The sequence below is a fragment of the Mycetomoellerius zeteki genome, unplaced genomic scaffold (assembly GCF_001594055.1).
Source record: "Mycetomoellerius zeteki isolate Tzet28-1 unplaced genomic scaffold, Tzet1.0 scaffold289, whole genome shotgun sequence".
NCBI classification, from domain to species: Eukaryota; Metazoa; Arthropoda; class Insecta; order Hymenoptera; family Formicidae; genus Mycetomoellerius; species Mycetomoellerius zeteki.
In genome coordinates this window covers 10,352-30,761 of record NW_017257270.1, presented here as the reverse complement: position 1 = coordinate 30,761, position 20,410 = coordinate 10,352, and the positions used below count along the sequence as shown (strand labels likewise).

The following is a 20,410-nucleotide window of genomic DNA, read 5'->3' as shown; positions in this document are numbered from 1 at the left end:
AAAAATTTTTGTCTAAACTAGAAAAATGTAATTGTTATATCTATTTGCATGAAGTCCAAGTAACTACTGTAGTTGAGTCACTATTTCACTACCAATTAATAGTGCATACAATTTGTTACCGTGACTATATTTTTATAATATTCAGCACTACTTTAGTTTCTATTACTTTGTAAAACTAGTTACAGGTACTTCAATTGCAAAAGTTGCCAAATTTATAGTTGCTAGAATTATTTCGTTTTCTCTCAGTGTAGATTTTCATAAAATATATCGTATTTAAGAATACAATACAAATATTTGAAATATATATCAATCGCAAGCGATCATAATTGATTCAATATCCAGTTTAATTGTCAGATTTATTTTTTCATTTAAAATATATTTACGAAAAACTTCATTCAGATAAATATTTTTGAAACAAACTTTCGTTATACAGTGCAGAAAAGAAACATGTAGTGCATATAGATCGTTGACTATGAGTATTCTGCTAGAATGCTCGCGGAATAATAAGGGAAACAGGAAAAAAAGTTTGGAATTTTTATGACTGTATCCTAGTAATACTTAAGGAATCGATGTATATCTTGACAGCATATTCATTTGTATATTTACATTGTAACGAACAAATGTAATTACGGGAATACTTTTGCCAAGCATTTTTCATTACGTACCTGACCTAAAAGTCCACACACCATTAAATTACAAAATGCTCGTTATTTATCTCTGTTAATTCATTGTCTCTATCTTGATGGCATACATTTTAATTGTTTTCTAACAAGCTTTAAAGGGACCTATTGTTATCTTTCGATCTATTGCTATTTTTCGATCATGTGCAAAACAAAAACGTTCTCGCAATTAGTCATTTTTAACCATTTCAAGGCTTTAAAGGATTCAAATTAATATTTAAGAATATTGTCACAAAATATTACATATCGCAAAAGATTTCATAGCAATCATAATCGCCCTAACAATACGAACGATAAGAACGTATTATCGCCATCGATTTATTCTACTGAAGAAACGTCGCGAGAAATAATCGCATGCGAAAAATTTCTGACGGAATCCTGCGACAGGAAAGAGTACAATCATACGTCGATAGCCGGTATTGCAAAATCACTAATGCATGGAGTTGTGCAGAACTATACCGCGGATACAACATGAAACACAAGCGGCGAATCCTCTTTTGCGTGTACCTATATCAAGCAACATTCCCTGTCACTGAGAGACAATGCGGCGATGTGCCGTGGCGGTTGTCTCACGTATATATCGCTTGCATTTTCTCATGTGACGTTTGATCAACGTCGTGTAAACGCTTTCAGCGAACAACACGTAGTTGATGTAGTTCCTAACGACACTTCAAGGTTCTGTTCTTTTTTTTTTCTTCTTGTAACTACTCTTTTCCGATGTAATGTGCGCCATGTACGCTTTATTGACCATCTCCCAGGAAAATGCATGGCCTCTTTTTTTCAACGTTTCTATTCGTGACTGCTAATTTTTATCTCTTAACGAGCGCGCGAAGGCGATACGTTATTACACACAGAATGGCTCTCACGAATTATAAATATATATGTACATTATTATACAAGAGTGCGAAAACCGACTAAAAGCAATAACATTTTTCAATGCGCTTTAACTCGGCCGTTGAACTCGACGGGAAAAAAATCTCGTTACACGCGTTTGCGTGCACCACGCACCGGAAATTTATCGAATTCCATTACGTGAAGTAATACGCAGAAGTCTTTACGATTGAAGATAACACGGGCGTAATTCAATAATGCGCCAGCAAGCGGCAACCATATGAGGATATCGATTATCTTTCATTTTTTACGAATGAGATGCTAAAAGAATGTTTCTTTTAACTGTATTATTTAATAATTCTTACGATTATTTATGAATAAAAAGTATTCTAATAGTCTCCGAGACTTAACAAATATGGCTTAAGATATTTTTCTCTCCGCGAAAATCTCAAACTGGCAACGAGAATTCTTATGATCGAGCATTATGTTCAGGGAACGAAGTTATTTCGAGCGGGTGCAGATAGACGAAGAAGGGATAAATAATTCGCGAGATAAACGGACACATTGCCGATTCACCGCTGGAATCTGAGGAATCCCGACGAAGGAGCCAGGTAGTCTCTCGCGCGCACGTGATTCTATCTTACAATAAATACCTCAGCACACCCAGTTTTTCTCAATTATTTAAGTCACCGCGTATGGTTACGCAACGATGCGTAGCTAACCGCGATCTTATGATTCTCGCTAGCTTTTCCTTGTTTGACGTTCGACGTTACCAATCGATATTTCTTTTTCATCACACGTGCAATCTTGGTAAACCTTCCATCGCGAAAAAAGAACAAACGCGTTCAGAATTTGCACAATTAACTTAAAAATATCAATTGAAAATTGAGTAGTTTAAGGCATTAAGCGTAATACAATAAAAAGCTGTGTGCAAAAAAGATCTAGTCTTTATTAAACACGTGCACAAAGTTTGATCGGCGTTCTTATAAATAACTCTAATGTTTTCGTATATAAAATGTATGCAGGTAGCTCGTGAACAATTCTGAATATATGTGAGCGACAGATTTCCTATAACGAAAGTTACGACGGAATTTGTAACGTGCCACATGGAGCGTGAAAGCGTTCACGAATACAAATCGCCATATGTACTCACGCGTAAACGCACGTGTGTGTGCGAAAGATTGCAGCGACCTTATCTGTATGGGCGTATATCAGGCGTAAAAGTCTATCAAAGCATTCAAATCCCTTTTGTTTTCGATCACAAAAGTCTTACAACCTTTAAAAAAATAACTTCCAACAAAGTTGTGACTTTGGTTTCAACGTCCATTCATAAACATTTGAATATATCAGTGTAACAAGATTGTAATTCATTTATTCTGCGTAATGCAATATTACGCATGAATCACACATCATTTCTCTCTTCTCTCTTTTTCATATTATTGTATACAATTTATTTATACCATACTGCGTTAAATTATAATATTTTCAAACAAATTAGATATAGTGTATAGCTAAATGTTGCAAATTTAGCTAATAGTATATCTAATTTGTATTTATATATATATATATTCATATTAATCGTAATATTAAACTCTCAAAAATATAAAAGTATTAAAAACTGAATTAAAATATTACAGATGGATCTTTTCCAAAAGTTTTGCTCTTTAATCATTTTTCTTTATTATTATAGTTCACACTATTATTATTATTATTATATTTATACCAATAATCAACGATAACAATATCATGTCGTAAAAAGGTTTAATTTACGAAAAAAAAAACAATGAGAAATATGAATGAAGAATTCGCTTTTAAAGTACCGTTTCCAATTTGTCGTCGCATTTGTCAGACGAAAATATAAAACCTGTATTACACCCGCTTGTATGATTTACGATGAATGAACTTGCTAATAACGGTACATATGTATGTGCAGACAGCGAAAAGACCTTTTCTTATTTCGTTTTCTTCTTATCGAGAAGAATGATCGCTTTATGATGAATAACACAATATCCAGTTCCGTTTTCCTTCCAGAATTCTTTTTCAACCAAGAAGAATTCTTTCTCAAACTGAAAAATGATTACGACAAAGACCTATAATGTTTCTTTGTAAAAAGAAAATCAAAAAGACCAACATTCTTATTACATAAATATTTCTAACAATAAGAATCTTCAAAAGTGTTTATATACAGTATACACCAACATAATAAAAAATACATATGTAAGAGAGGAGAAAACTTGATATTGTATTATCTCCATGTTATTATTTTCGCAAAAAGAAGAAACCTAGATCAAAGCTATGACAAATGTTCAACAAATTTTTCTCGTCAAATCCGACATTAGCCAATTGTATGAGACAAGATCTACAAGATTGATCGCGCTTCGTTTTTAGCAGGCGCTCGTTATCATATTACACTCGAACAGAGTGCGTCTCGTCAATGTTACATTCCTTCCTCCTTGTGCGGACAACCGCTGCATTAAGTAATCGATCGTGGCAAACGGCAAGAGACAATTAATCGTGCAACATGGAGACCGGCCACGACTAGTCCGCGCGCACGGGCACGCACGAAGGAATGCGCGTGATGTGCGTAACGTTGGCAATCAGGGTCGTGATTGCACTACACGGGAATCAAATTAGCATTGAGCACCGGCCGTCTCTCGCCATTAGAGCCACGATGGACGGAAAGGTATACAGAGAACGATAGTCGTATTTGCTGCCGATCGGGTGGAGACGCGGCGAACAAGTCCGATGTGGCTTTTACGTAATGTTTTTATCCTTGCTTCTCTGTAGATCTCTGCTTATGCACGGTGACGAATACGACGTATCTTTGGTAACTTCAGAATAAGATAGCAGGAGCGTTTGCGTAAACATATCCCTATAAAGAGTAACTCCTATTCTAGGAAAATACTGAAGCTAATTTTACTTTTATGAATCTTATTGCGTCACAATATTTAGTAAAAATTGCATTAAAAAATCTTGTTTAGATTTTTTGTGCCATTTTAGATGTTATTCATTTACAGAATATATTATATAATTAAATCATTGATTGAAGGCTATTATCGACAATTCTTCAAGTTTTGATTTTATGATTGACAGGAACTTCTAAACCTCAATCATATTAAATTAGACCTGTTGCTCGTGAGAGATATTGTGCACGAAGTGCTGCATATGCACGTGCTTCTGTAAGTACGTGTTGAGCTATCCAAGTGTATGTTTGCTGTCGAGACAGGCAACTCTGTTAAGGAGATAAAAGTTTCTGACACGTAAATGCGGCAAGCCTTCGAGAATCAATCGCCCCATTGTCTGATTGGAAACAGATGAATAGGAAATGAGATAATAGGTACTATTTAAAAGCGGTTTATTGTGCTCAACGAGAGTCTGGTATTCGATATGCTTGTACCAAAAACGTGAAAGGCGCGATAAATATTCAGAATTTCAAATTTTTCGGAGATAAATAGACTTAAAAAAGATATATGCGTTGTGTATATAACTGTTATTAAAAGAATTATGCTTTGTCGTTTTGTCCGTATGGATAATGTACCCGCTACGCGCTTAGCCAACAGTTTTAGAAAAGATGATAAGACTGAAGATGGCGGCATAGGCGCCACCGGTTCCCTGCCCTGCGGCCCTCTGTCGATCCGCCATTTCATTGTGTTTCTGTTGCGCGCAGCTAACAGTTTGTATTTTACGCTTCGGTTAATTTCTTGTGTTTCTTGTTCGGAAATGCCGAAGCATAAGCATAAACATCGCCATTATTCGCGAAATCGATCGCGGGAGCGTGATCGAAGTAATGTTTCACGTGATTCCGGACGGCATGCGGCGCAGGAGGCAGCGTTTACTGAGGTTAGGTCGTGCAGTACTTCACGTTTCACGAGTCTCCCGTTCCATCGCTACGCAGCGACGCATTGGCTTTCGCTCTTAACGAAATCTTCGCTTTTATGAAAGAGCACTCTAGTTCGAGATTTTCGGAAGCAGCTGTTTCCAGCTTCGTCCCGGACATCGGGACAGAGAACACTGATCCTTCCCTAGCAGGTGAGACAGCAGTCTCCCAGCCAGAGGTTTCAGAGCAGGCAGATGAGCAGATGGTTCTTCAGAACAGGGCGACAAACCAGGTACATTCTTTCGTTAAGTTAAAGAAGGAACATAACCGATTGCTCTATCTGACCATGCCATTTTCTCTCTCGTTCCAGAGCATCACGCCTCCCAAGGTGAGTTTCGACCTCCAGTCGATCCTCGAGGTTCCGCAACATTCAAATAAAGAAAATGACACCTCTTTGGCAAAAGAGTTTTTCGGGGAACAGCCAGCTACAATGGAGTCCCCTTAGAACGCAGTGATTCTGGATTCCACGAGGAATGAGGTTCGATCCGGCCTGAAAGAGGATCTTCGCTCGACCCTACTATCGAAATTTGAACTCAAGAAAAATTTAACAGGATTGGGTCCCCCTAAATTAAATGTCGAATTAAGGTCAGCCCTAGCAAAGCATCATAGTGTCCTGAAACGTGATGAATATCAAATGAAGACGCAGCAGGTTGGCGCTTGCCTTAATGCGTTCAGCTTGAGCATGTCAGACCTCTTGAAGGCCTACCAAGATCAGGCTTTACAAACAGACATAAGAAACGCTGTTTCAAAATTGGCAGAAGGTATCCACCTGCTGGCTGACCACCAATATAGGTTATCTCTTGCCAGGCAGTCCGTTATCAAACCATGCCCGACATATGTGGGAAAGTCAGCGGCTGTGTCATTAGTCGACGAATGGCTCTTCGGTTCATCTTTCGCAGAAGGCCTTAAATCGGCACAGGCGTGCGAAGAAGCGGGCAAGGATCTCTCGAGATATTCTTCAGGCTCGAACACGTCAGTTAGAACACGATTCCAACCGATCCAACAGCAGCCTCTCAAACAACTGCCAATACAGAAGGAAACCAAGGCCCCTATTCGGAAGGCGGCGACCTCGGCTCGCAGCTCAGAGGCTACACGAAAGTCGAGCCACTCACAGAGCTCCCGCCGCCGATCTCACTCCCGAACGAGGTCCCGCCGCTAAATGAAGTAAGAACTGCCGGAAGATTATCGCGTTATTTTGCGCACTGGAAAAAATTGACACGTGACTCGGAGGTGTTGAACGCTATACATGGTTACGATATCCCCTTTTTAAGTTATCCGCAACCTCGTAGTTTTTTGCAGGAACCGAAATTTTCAGTAACCGAGGCTGAAGCATGCGATATAGAGATTCATCGGTTGCTCACAAGGGGGCCTATAGTAGCCATCCCCCCTCAAAAAATCAATTTTTATCCCTTTTCTTTCTTATTAAGAAACCATCAGGGGAATGCGATTTATTTTAAATTTAAAAGATTTAAATTGTTTTCTGTCACCACCTCATTTCCAGTCAGAGGATTGGCGCATGGTTGCCCAATTGATGACCCAGGATTCATGGATGTCAACCCTGGATTTGCAAGATGCATACTTACTGGTATCTATTGCTCAGGAAAGTCGGCATTTTCTTCGTTGCCAGTGGCGAGGCGTGACGTATGAGCTTACGGCCCTCCACTGCGCCATACATTTTTACAAAAATTATGAAACCAGTCGTGACAAAACTGCGAAAGGAGGGTTTCTGTTCGGTCGTCTATCTAGACGATTTTCTATTTATCAGCCTATCACGGGAGAAGGCCTTACAGAATCAGAAAGTTGAATCATTGAATCTCCTTTCAATGCTTAGTTTTCCTTTTTAATTTTGCAAAATCGCAGCTTGTTCCCACATAAAGGTGCAAGTACTTGGGATTTATTTTCAATTCTATTTCGCAGTCGATTACAATCCCTCCGAAGCGTCGGGCTGTTCTGCTCAGGATGATTTTGAATTATAAATCGAAATCCAGATGCTGGATCAGAGACTTTGCGAGCATGATTGGCTCCCTGGTATCTATCTGTCCCGCGGTGCAATACGGTCTATTATACACCAGAAAATTCGAGAGAGAGTTTTTGACACTATTGAAGTCAGATGGAGACTTTATGGCTAAGATGAAAATCTCGCCACACTTGGCGGGAGATTTCCAATGGTGGACTAGGATCTTATCGAACACCAACCAGGCTCGTATTTTTCGTTCTGGTACAGCAATTCGAGAAATATTCTCAGATGCATCCTTATCAGGATAGGGCGCCTCTTGTGTACACATGGATAGTGGTCAGAGGAGGAAAAATCGGCTCATATAAATTTTCTCAAACTTAAAGTTGCATTTTATGCCTTAAAATGCTTTACCTCAGATCTTTCTGATTACAATATTCTTCTTCATAGACAATACGATAGCTATCTCATATATTAACCGCTTCGGATCCATCCAGTATCCTTATTTAATGTCTTTAGCAAAACAGATATGGACATGGTACGAGGAGCGCAATATCCTCCTGCTTGCTTCTTACATCGCGTCTATTGACAATTCTATCGCCGATCGAGAATCTAGAGCAGTGAGTCCTGACACCGAATGGTCGTTATCACAATTCGAACCTTTTGACATCGACCTATTTGCATCAATTATTAACACTAAATGTACTTCCTATGTGTCATGGTTTCCGGATCCGGGTTCTGTAGCAGTAGATGCCTTCACCCTCTCTTGGGGGGATATAAACTTTTTTGTTTTTCCGCCTTTTATTCTTTTACAACGGGTCCTTCGGAAAATTGTGAATGATAAGGCGAGGGGAGTCGTAGTGGTACATCGTAACCCTGGTTCCCTTTATTTCGTCACTTTTTGACCGAGGAGCCTATAATTTTTCCATCATCTCACGATTTACTTTCTTCTCCTTTCAGAATCCAACATCCGGCCTGGAAGACACTTTCCCTGGCAACAGGGAGCTTATCCAGCTAGCTTTCCTTAATCGCCAGGTCCCAATAGGGACCTTGGATGTTATGCTAGCCTCAACAGCGGATTCAACCATTCGTCAATATACAAAGCCTCTGAGGGACTGGTGGTCTTATTGCCAATCCGAAAGGATCTCTCCCTTTGCACCAAGCTCCTCACAATTTTTGAGCTTCCTGACCCGAGAGATAGAACGGACAATGTCCTACTTAGCGATTAACACCATCCGGAGCGCTGTTTCACTCATCACGCATAGCGGAATCGGAAACCATGCGTTGATAACCCGTTTTTGCAAGGGAGTAAGTGTTCTTAATCCTCCTCGGCCTCGATACGATTACGTTTGGGACCCGGCTCTGGTCTCGCGAGACTCGAAATTTTTTTTCTTTACGATTCGCTTTCTCTCGAAGTTATTTCTAAGAAATTAGTCCTACTCCTCGTTCTCGGTACGGGCCAGCTCGTTCAAACGCTGGCGTCTTTCAAACTATCTCAGATTAGTTTGAGCGACAAACTCATTATCAGGGTACCAGATCGTATTAAGACTTCGGCTCCGGGGCGTCCGCAACCTTTTTTCTCGTTCTCGCCTTTTGAGAACGAGAGCCTGTGCATTTACAGATTAGTGAAGCATTATCTTAATGTAATCCAGGACTTTAGGTCTTTTTCGGGCGACGCCTTCTTCATATCTTTCGTTTGACTCCATAAGGCAGTGAGGCAGCAGATCATCAGCCGATGGATACGCTTGGGCCTAGAAGACTGTAGGATTAGAACTGACTTATTTAAATCGCATAGTATGCGCCACGCCTCTATCTCTTCGACAGCTAAAAAGGGGGTAACAATGGAATTAATAAAGCGTGCGGCAGGTTGGACGGGATCGTCGCAGGTTTTCACACGTTTTTACAACCATCCGATTATAGATTCAGAAGAGTTCAGTAACTCAGTTCTATGCTCTTAATGTTCTATTAAGTGCCCCTTTTCTCTTATATGTTCACCACATAGCTCTAAGTTTGGCGTATTACAAGTTTGTTTTTTCTTTACTTCACACATATACGCGTCGTTCCTTCGTTGTATTAATTCTCAAGCGATAGAGTACAAGCATTTACAAGCTCTAGTTTAAGTTAAGGCTCTAGTCGTTGTAGATATTATTATCTTTTATAATTATTACTAGCGTTTCTTGATAAGTTTTTACTAAACTTTAGACTTCTGTTATCAATTCAGATATCTCGACCACTTGCTTTGTTTTTAAGTTACACAACCTGAACAAATAATAACGAATACAAGATCAACCATTCGCTTATTGAAGGAGACAAATCGCCTTCTAAACATTTACATTATCCATACGGACAAAACCACAAAACATAATTGTAAAATCGAACGAACTCACCGAGTGAGGTTCGATTGGAATTATGCTGGTGGTTTTGTCCGTATAGATCCTTCCCACCCACAGATAATATATCTCTATCTACCCCACCCGGAAAAACTTCTTGGGCGATCTGCTTCTTTTCTCTCAACAAATGAAATGGCAGATCGACAGAGGGCCGCAGGGGACCGGTGGCGCCTATGCCGCCATTTTCAGTTTTATCATCTTTTCTAAAACTGTTGGCTAAGCGCGTAGCGGGTACGCTACTACTATAATATTAAGTGTACAAAAAAGTTCTGAGCTTTTTTTTGTAAAATTCAATCTTTATTCAAAAACAAACGAAAAAATATTAATCAGCGAAATATTCTCCATTTGCATCAACGACCTTTTGCCATATTTCGGGTAGCTTGCGAATTCCTTGACGATAGAAACTCACCGGCTTCGAAGCGATAAAGTCATCAATGCATTTTCGTATTTCTTCTAATCTCACGAAATGTGTATCAGCCAAATGATGCTGCAGCGACCGGAATAGGTAGTAATCGAAAGACGCCATGTCTGGGCTATACGCCGCGTGCGGAAGAAGCTCCCAGCCTAACGCAAAGATATGGTCCTGAGTCGCTTTCGCAACATGTGGTCGAACATTATCATGAAGCAAGATCACTTTATGACGTCCTTGGCCAGTAAATGGCCTCTTTTCTTCTAATGCATCACTCAAATTGGTCAATTGTTGTTGGTAGCGGTCTGCCGTGATTGTTTCACCCGGTTGTAACAACTCGTAGTACAACACACCTTTCCAATCCCACCAGATACAGAGCAAAACCTTCTTGGCGTGGATATTGGGCTTTGGCGTCGATGTCGAAGGTTGACCAGGATCAACCCATGATTTTCTACGTTTAGGGTTATCATAAAGAATCCACTTTTCATCGCCTGTAATGATTTTGTGAAGAAAATCTTTTTTCCGGAACTTTGAATGCATTATCCATACGGACAAAACCACCAGCATAATTTTAATCGAACCTCACTCGGTGAGTTCGTTCGATTTTACAATTTTATATTCAATTTCAAAATAAGAAATTTTGATTCCATATCATAATTTAAGAAATTATTTTAAACTAAAACTCTCATAGGACCGTACATGTGAAATATACACAATCAATAGGAGAAAAATGCCTTTAAACGCCTTTAAAATTTTATATATATATATGTGTGTGTATGTATGTATATATACATAAACTTTCAATTTGATCAAAGCAACTTGAACGAAAATTCTTGAGCGTGATTCTTGAAAAGTAAAATCGAGACAGATTATTGAGCGATAAACTTCAGAGATGACGCCCGTCATCCTTAAAAAAATGAGTGATCTGAAATTTCAGATTAAAAAAAAAATTGAAGTAATTTTATTGAATCTGTTACCGCTCGTTACACACCTCCAAGCGTGATGTAAGTCCGTGCAATGAAAACTTCGCCAACTTTAGAACCATGGACTACTTCCTGAAAATTTTGCTTCACTTTTTTTCAATTTAGTGACACACATACACACAATATATGAAAACACGTATAATATATTGCCTCTTTTTGATGTCCTATTTTTCTTGCCAAAGTTGCTGGAAAATGTCGAAATGCGCTTACTTAAGAACTTGTTAAAAATCGTAACAGCGCGATAAAGTTATTAACTATCACGCGAGTATTGCGAAGCGCGAGGAATTTCTAAGATTCAAAGTCGCCGCATTCGGCGAAATCGAAACTTATCATACGTCATTATTCGCTACGTTCGCATTCCGACCACTTACAAACAGCATTTCTCGAATTGCCGCCGCGTGCGTAATTATGGGACATTAGCAGCACGCGCGGCACGCACAAACGAATATAGTGCACAAAGATCCAAAGAGTTGACGGAAAAAAAGCATCACAAATCGACAACTGATTTTGCAACCATGACTTACGCGTTATCTGCCTTCTAATAATAGGACAATATTCTGGGAAAATATCCTAAAGATGTTCTTTATTAGCTCTCATAATCGACGACTATCGATATCTCGGAAAAAAAAAACATTTACAAAATCGACCTGCAATTTTCAATAAACAGGACAATCGGTTAAAATTTTGGCAGATAAATTTCGATGTCCTTGTTCAAATCATCTCTCAAAAAAAAAAAATATAACATCTTAAGAACATTATGACGTTGGTCATAATATTTTCAGCAAATACAGTCTCTCTCTTCGTAGAAAAATACTATTATACTTATTACAGAAGAGTTTCGTGTTAACGATCGAATTCCAATTGACAATGTTTACATAAAACATGAATACATAAGTTGAAAGGCAACCAAAAAATATTATTATTGGAGATAATACTGTAAAAACTCACATTCATTAGTCCATCATTTTAGAACAATTATACCAACACACACATTTCATTTAAATTTTAGATGATTATTAAAACATTTAGTTGAAAATAAATAATTTTGAAAATTAACAAAGAAAACAAATCGAAAGAAGAAGCTTACGGATAAAGAATTGAATTGTTTTCTATAAAATTTTATGACGCGTAAAATTACTCAATTTTACTGATACTCACTGATAAAATCAACTGTAATGATACATCGTCTTTTTTAAGAAACCCGATATTAATATGTATCATCGCGACTCAATATCGTTCCAGCAACGTTCTTTATCTCAGCTTAATTGACTCAGCCAGTAACGAGAGTCAGTCTAGAGATATACGCGTAAGAACGCAAAGATGTATATGTAGTAATTGATAGGTGTGTGACGCATCGAGATTCAATAAAGTACAGGTAAATATAACTGGTATAACTGCGCGGCCTAATCATATTGCGATAAACGTGGATGGAGATCTAATTCGAGCACTGCTTTCACTCGTTCACGTTACGAATTATCTCTTCCAACCATTCATATCGATGATCGAACAATCGTACAATTTACATATTCTCGTATAGTGAATGAATCTAATATCTCGCTTAAGAGTTGTTCAATCCTTATTCCGCATTTACTTGGATAATCATACGTACGATTAACAGATTATAGTTGTACAAAGTTATATGAAAATAAAGTTAGTTATATAAAAAATATATATTTTTATATGATTTAAATTAAATTATTTATTAAAATTAACTCGTTAAATTACGCTATTAAATATCCATATGCCTGTATATGAAGTTCAAACAACTTGACTTTTGAATTTTATTTATTTTTCGATGCAAATACTCACCATAATCATTTCACAATTTACATAAATTACTTAAAATACGAGGGTCGTCTGAAAAGTTTTGAGCCTAACATAGAAACAAGTAATTTTTCGGTCAAATTCAATTTTATTTTTCCACATAGTCTCCTTTTAAGTCGATACATTTTTTCCAGCGATGCTCCCACCCCTTTAATCCATTCAAATAATACTGAGCGTCTTGCTTTGCAAAATAGGCGTCTATGGATGCGATGACCTCGTTCGATGAAAATTTCTGTCCTCCGAGCCAAACTTTGAGCCTAGGAAACAGAAAAAAGTCGCTGGGGGCCAGATCTGGTGAATACGATGGATGATCAATTAATTCGAACCGCAATTCGTGAATGTTTATCATGGCGACTGCTGATATTCGATTTTTTCCATTTTTACAAAAACATTGACATTGACTGGCACAAATGGCACAAATGACTGTGCCAAATAACAACTAAGCGCCGGAAGTAGCTACAATTTTCGCAGGTATCTTTCAAAGTATGTACGATTATAGTACCAAAATTGTTTTGACAAGTAATGCCATCTTCATGTTGAGGCTCAAAACTTTTCAGACGACCTATGTATATCCAAAAAGGGAAAAATATTACACGAGAAATCTTTTTCGTAAATGATATTTTAATAATATGATATTAATGCCGATATTGAACGATGCTCTTTCAACAGTATATTATTTCAGATCGAATGAAAAACTGTACATAAGTAAAACTGTACATAACCTAACCTCAGGTAATAACTCGAGAACTTTACCACGTCAGGCATAATTTACTTGTCAGCGCGAATGAAATAATACGATATTAGTCGCAAATCAAATGAAAATACTTTTGCCATGCCGTTCCTGTTCGCATATACGGATACGTATATCGGCTAATAAACAAGTATGTAATGAGTGAGAATCAAACTTGTCGGATAAAACCGACATAACTAGCACCAACATTCTAATCGCGGCACCATAAACGCTATCACACAAACATCACTTTCTCTATTCAGCTAAACGACCATCCTGTTAACCTTTCCTAACTGCTAAAAAAGATGCCATGATGGCGAGTTGTATTCAATTTCCTGTCTAAGAATGACCATAATAGCTAGAATGAAACTCGCATCTCTCAGAGACTATCGAACATACGTAATAAAGGTGAGAATTTTATTATCACAATAACTTACGTAAGTAGATACACTGAGCAACAGTCGCCCGTATGATACATTACAGTTTCACTGATCCACGTTTTTCATTGGTAGGTATATGTATGCAATAAGAACATAAACTGCGAATTAGGAGTTTTAACTCGCTGATAATTAATTCATTTTAATTAAAATCCGAATATTAAAAGTTGAAACACGTGCAAATTTACATTCAAGATTATATTGCTGACAACATTTTTCAAAGGGATGTAATTAAAATTAAAAAAATATATATACATATATGCAAATAAAAAGATTTTCTACCATAATTCATGATGGCTATTTTGAATTAAACAGTGAAAAAAAATCGAAGACATAATCAACACGATCAAGAAACAATGTGATTAATATCGTTACTTTCCTCGAGAATCGAAAGTGAATTTCGCGTTCGCGGAACGAGTCAATAACCTTTAAGTATTCCTCGCGTCGATTAGCCGAAAAAATAATGTCTGCAAAGGATGCACGATATCCCCTCTCCCTCCTATGGTATTTATGACCGATATAAAAACACCTTACGGTCGCATTACAAAATGCCCGCATTTGTGTAGACTTCACATACTTTCATCAAACTTGTTCAGTCTATAGAGTAACGTTTATATTATGCAAAAATTTATAAAAAGTAAAAGATAAATATGTCATTTATTTGCGAAGGAAGATTATGCAGAATAAATACAAAAATTAAAAATTCAAATATGAAATATAATAATATACATATGTATGTGTGATCCATTTCATAAATCTCTGCTGTACTTTAAACGGATTATCTTTATCCGTAATATATCAAGATATCTTATGCGTTTTGTTACATGCATACGACACTATTTATGTTATATAATTCATCCGGAATAGCTTTCCGTCTCCAGGACAACATGACATAATTGTACAACTAATTAAATGACTGCAGAAACGTCGAACGCGCCCTTGCGTCACACGCCAATATTTCAAGACACTTCAAATACTTTCGTAAATAGCTGTAAAGATCAGACGGAGATTTAAGAGTACGTCTTAAGACACACGTTATTCTAGAATGTCAAAATATCAATTTTTCTCTTTTCTACATTTTTTAAATATTTAAAATCCTAAAATAAGATACCAAAAGATTTTATCGATATTCGTCAAAATAATAAAGATGCAGATATTTTTAAGCGTATCGTATAGGCCATTTAATGCGCTCTGTCAATGCTTAAGCTTCTTATCAAGCGTAGAATAGAAAAAAATGAAAAATATTCGCATTTCGAGTTAGAAGAGATATTTGTTTTTTGTAGTCCGAGAGAGTACCCGCTGATATTAAAAATAAATCTTTATTTTTTTAATTGTAACTGTATTTGAAACTTTAAACACAATCGTATCACATTTTCATGCTCTAGATTAAAATACTCCCTTAACTTGTTATCAAGAATATTTTATATTAAAATAGAAGAACTAATATAGTAATTAAAAATGCGATTAATAGAAGCATATCTCCTAATATTATTTTCAATTTTGTTATGTAAAAAAAAACAATACGTTTCTAATACATTTAACTTAATATTTTTAATTTCTTGCAAATCCAACATAATTTTCCAAGAAATTTTCAAACTATTTTAATTCTCTATTTGTACTTCAATTAAGAATTCACATTGCAACCCGAGTAGATACAATATCCCCCACAGAATAGAAAAATAGTTTTAATTTAGCTAGTTATTTGCATTTACATATCCCGAGATAGAAAAATCTTAACGATAACCTTTAGCTGATAATAAGGGAAAATAAACAGTGAGAAATCGTAACAAATTATTTTCTGAGGACAGCCCGCACAATATACGCAGACGCAGACATAATCGGGCGTAATTACGACATAAATCATACGTACTTATCACGCGATCGACGAGAGATCTCGCTAAGAGCTTGTCGGCTCAACGGTCCGCGGTATTAGCGATAATATTGGCGATTATCGTTTCGTGTCACACACAAACGCACGTGCGCGCTGTGTATGGAATCTCCTTTAACCCTTTGCGGTTGAATATTGGCATTTATAACTGACCACGGACTTTTACTCTTTTGCTCGAATGCGTCGGCGCAATTATCCGTACGTTTAGAGTTACGAGTGAATTGCGAAACGGCAATCTACTTTAAGTACCCAGGTGTATAGTTGATACCGTTAACTCGTCTCTTGATTATTTTTATTACGTCCACACCGTCACACGTGCTAATTATTACACATTGATCTAAATTAGCTCGTATTTGAATCGTAAATTTTGTACGTCACAATTCCTTTGATGTATATTACGTAGAATCTTTTTCAACAACCTCTCCTTTAAATTAAAAAAATTAATTCTTCGTGAAAATGTCTATTGAACGCATTGTGTATTGCTTCTTGTATAAATTTTATGTTAAATTTTAGCGTTTTATATTTCTGCACAATTTTCCTTCGTAAATAAATTACATTTATCATCTACAAATTTTCATAAATTTTTGCATAATATAAACGCATAAGTTCGATAAAATGTGACTGAAGTCATATAAATGCGTAATACAAAACCCAAATTTCAAAATATAATTTCTCTATAAAATTATTAGACTCGAAAAAGTCAGAAATGTAAGACACTGTTTCATTTAAGCTCTCAAAATTTATGTATTTAAGTATTTTTTAAACATATTTATTTAATGTGCAATTCACAAAATATTCAAACGCTTCTGTGGTTTTTTTTTTTTTTAATAGCAAATAGATTAAATCTGAAAGAGTTCGAAAAAGGAGAAGTTGTCATAATCCCGACTGCAATAATCGTGCTTATCGACAGTACCTTTAGATGCGCCATAAAATCGAATCGATTTTGCATCAACCCACGCTAAATCGCTGACCCAGTTTGAGATTTCGAGAACGAGACAAAAAAGATAAAAAAAAGAAAGAGAAAGACATGTCGCTCATTAATCGCGACTTCGCGCGTGAATAGAAAGCTCCGGCTATCGATCGCGCTTTCCTTCTTACGATCGATTACGTACGAAAAGACGTCGGAGTTCAGCGTACGACGCAATACGCGTGTATACACGCCGACGCCGACGCGCTTCCTTCGCCCGCGATTGAGCATGTATCCGGCACTTCCTTCATCGTAATCGCGGCGGAAACTCGCGAGGGAAGCCGACATGTATCGGGAGGCTGGAGATTTATTTCTCTCCTCGATGGCACCCGGATAAAACTGCTTCCTCGCGTGCATCGCGCGAAAGAGCAAGTGTGAAAACGACGTTACATTGCATTAATTCGCACGCATCCGCAGTGCTCTTTTTATCCGCGTCACGCGAAATAATTCTATCCGATTCACTTGAGGAAGAGCCGTGAGAATACGTGTATATTGATCCCGACAAAAATCTCAATATGTTTCTTTGCGATTTTTCCGGTTTTCTATATATCTTACTTCCTTCAGAACTTTTATGCGGCATTCATATTTAAGATACATGTACACTGACAAAATGTACTAAATATTAATAAATATTTATTTGAGAATAGTACTTATCATGTTATATTTATTTGAATAATATAAGTGAGTAAATATTTATGAAATTTAAACATATATTTATTTGGTACAAGAATCATTAATTTGATTTAACTTTATTTTTTTAATGAATAAATATTTATTTACTATAAATAAATGTTTAATTAATACTATAAAAAAGTACGTATTAAGATTTAGTACATTTTTTTCACAGTGTAATAATATATAATTGATGCGACTTTTACTTTTCGCGCTTGCAACCTCTTTTTCACTAGAGACTACATATTTAATTGTCGACGTGTACTTTTTATCGCTATGTCTGAAATCTAATTGTATCAATTATGTCAATCATAATTTTGAAAGCAGAATGCGAACTTTGTAAAGAGAATATATTTGACAATGTGCGCGCGAAAGCGGTACAAACCAGCGGACCGCGAGATACGAGAATAAAAAGTGTAAAGAATTTCCCTGCAGAGAGAATATTAAATATTGAAGGTAACACTCCTTACCCTCTTACTCCCATGTATTGTATATAATGTGTAAATTCGATATATTTGTACCGCTACATTAATCGCTGAAGCCCATGACGCTTTGATTTCTACCTTGGAATTTGCGCCGGCTTCCTGCTACAAATTTATGCTTGTATTCTTCGTAATGTCAACGGCGAGAGCAAGTAAAATCGAGACAACGATATATGTATTCTCCCGCGATCGGTTCTGTTTATAATTACATCGGAAGTACTTTCACAGTTCGCGACGAGCGGAATAGTGCTCAAGGTCGAAGATTTCATTTTATTACAAATAGTTGTACCTATAAAAATTGTTTTCATTCCCGCGTGCAATTCTAGCATAAAATGTATTTTAAATATTTATACACGGTAATTCATTATAATTTTAAAAGGTAAATATTTTAAAAGTTGCAACTTTACCAAAAAAAACACTCCAAATAAAAGTATCGTACAACTCTTATTTGGAGTGTTTCTTAGTATAAAATTACATATTTTTGAAAAATATGTAATAACATTGCCTGTCAAAATTACAATGAATCTATAAATATTTAAAATACATTTGGGCTAGATTTGCACGCGGGGATCAAAACAATTTTTAGACACAACATTTGTGACAAAATGACACCCTGTATAAAAACTCACAAGACAATTTGTAATTTATATCATGATCAATATACATGTTATATGCAATTTATTTCGATATATCATTAATTAGTCAATTAAATATCTGTTAAATATGTCGAGCACACTCACTCCCGATACCAAATCTTTCAATTACGAATATATGTATAAGATTTAACGTCCAGGAAGGATTATCATTCAAGCGATATCAACGGGCATGTTTGTGAGTCAACAGAGCACTTTACTCACCGTGAGCTGCGTCTTGTCAGGTGCAATCGCCGTGATCTCGACCGGTCTTGGCTCTGGTGGGTTCGCCCTGCTGAGAATCGCAGCCGGCATTTTTGCAACGAGGGACAGCCTCCTGGTGAGCCGTCTGCCCAATTTCGAGCGACGGCGCAACCTGATGTGGGGTCCTGTGCCCTTGTAGCCCCCGAATTCCATTCTCGATCGGACGCAGTCGATCAGGATCCCTGTCCTTCCTAGCAGCCGCTCTCACTGCTCATGGTGATACGTATATCCGATGGCAGGATGGCACATCGGTGCAGTGTCGTCGCAATTACGTGATTATTCGAATAAACGTTGTGTCCTCGCCAATGTCCATCTCGAACGCTCCAGGTTTCACCCTGGAAACGAAACACGGTTTCACTGATCACTCGTCCGCACGAGCCGGTGTGGCAAATGCTCCAACGTTTTCGTCGCCATTTACATCTTTCAAAATCGGCCCGCGATCACCGAGACTAACGGCGTATGCTCGCGCTCTCCCGCTCGGAACTCCCGGAAGTATCTCGCGTTTGAATTACAATCCAGATGACAATCTTGGATTGAATCTCGCGACGAAACGAACTCGGAGCGCGCGCGCGACGTAAAAACCGACTGGATGCTGGAGTAGCTCAAGTACACACTCACGCACACAAGCCTCCTTCGCGCGAATGCGAATGGACTGGACGGGGAGGAGAGGGGACGAAGACGTGCGAAGGGAGCCGACGATGCACAGTCGCACGTCACACGTAGCCACGTTCATGCACCTGCGGATTCACACACCACGCGTGACATGCGGGCCATAGCACGAGCGCGTCTATTTTCCTCTCTTATCCGTCTTTTCGTCGAGGATTCAAAATATCGAGACGCGGGAAGGAGAGAATGCCTGTCCGACTCTCTCGTTTTCGCTACCCTGGCGATCACTTCGCTCGGTCTGCCTGACGCGCTTCGACTGAAATTGAATCGCGGCAGCCTCCTACCACGCGGTCCGTCGTCGTGCCGCCTGCCGGCCACCACTAACCGCCGTCGCGCTTCACCCCTCCATCCTTTCCTCGCCACACTTCGCAACTAGCGTTGCGTCGATGCGTCAATGCGTGCGAGGAGCCGTACCAACACCAGCCGCACTGAGCCCAACTGAGCCGCATGCCGTTGGTAAACAAAACGTATCCCCGCGGGAGATTAGCGTTGCGTTCAAGACCGATGATGTAATGGGTACGCCGTGCGCGCACCATCTCCACGCGATTCTGACGCCCGATTAAATTATTACGCGACACTCAAGCTGCGCTGCACCATTCGCGAACAACTTCATGTCGTATTTCATACTTTACCAAGTTTATAACGTCTCCACACATCAATGGCGCTAACTTATGAAAATAAAGAAAAATATTTTTATAAAAATAAATCTTTCTATGTAATAGAA

At 37.9% G+C, this 20,410-nt stretch overlaps 1 protein-coding gene across 1 annotated transcript in view; it reads right to left on the bottom strand.

Annotated features, from left to right (window-relative positions):
• The window catches only part of LOC108724304 (rho GTPase-activating protein 20), a 243,266-nt gene extending 223,351 nt beyond the window's left edge, over positions 1-19,915 (bottom strand). The window contains exons 1-2 of the mRNA XM_018450621.1: positions 19,475-19,915; positions 18,982-19,355 (exon numbers count right to left, since the gene is read on the bottom strand). Coding sequence (XP_018306123.1) covers positions 18,982-19,173 — 192 coding nt within the window. The 5' untranslated portion in view covers positions 19,174-19,355; positions 19,475-19,915. The remainder of the gene's footprint in view (positions 1-18,981; positions 19,356-19,474) is intronic.
• Between the last annotated feature and the right edge of the window lie 495 nt (positions 19,916-20,410).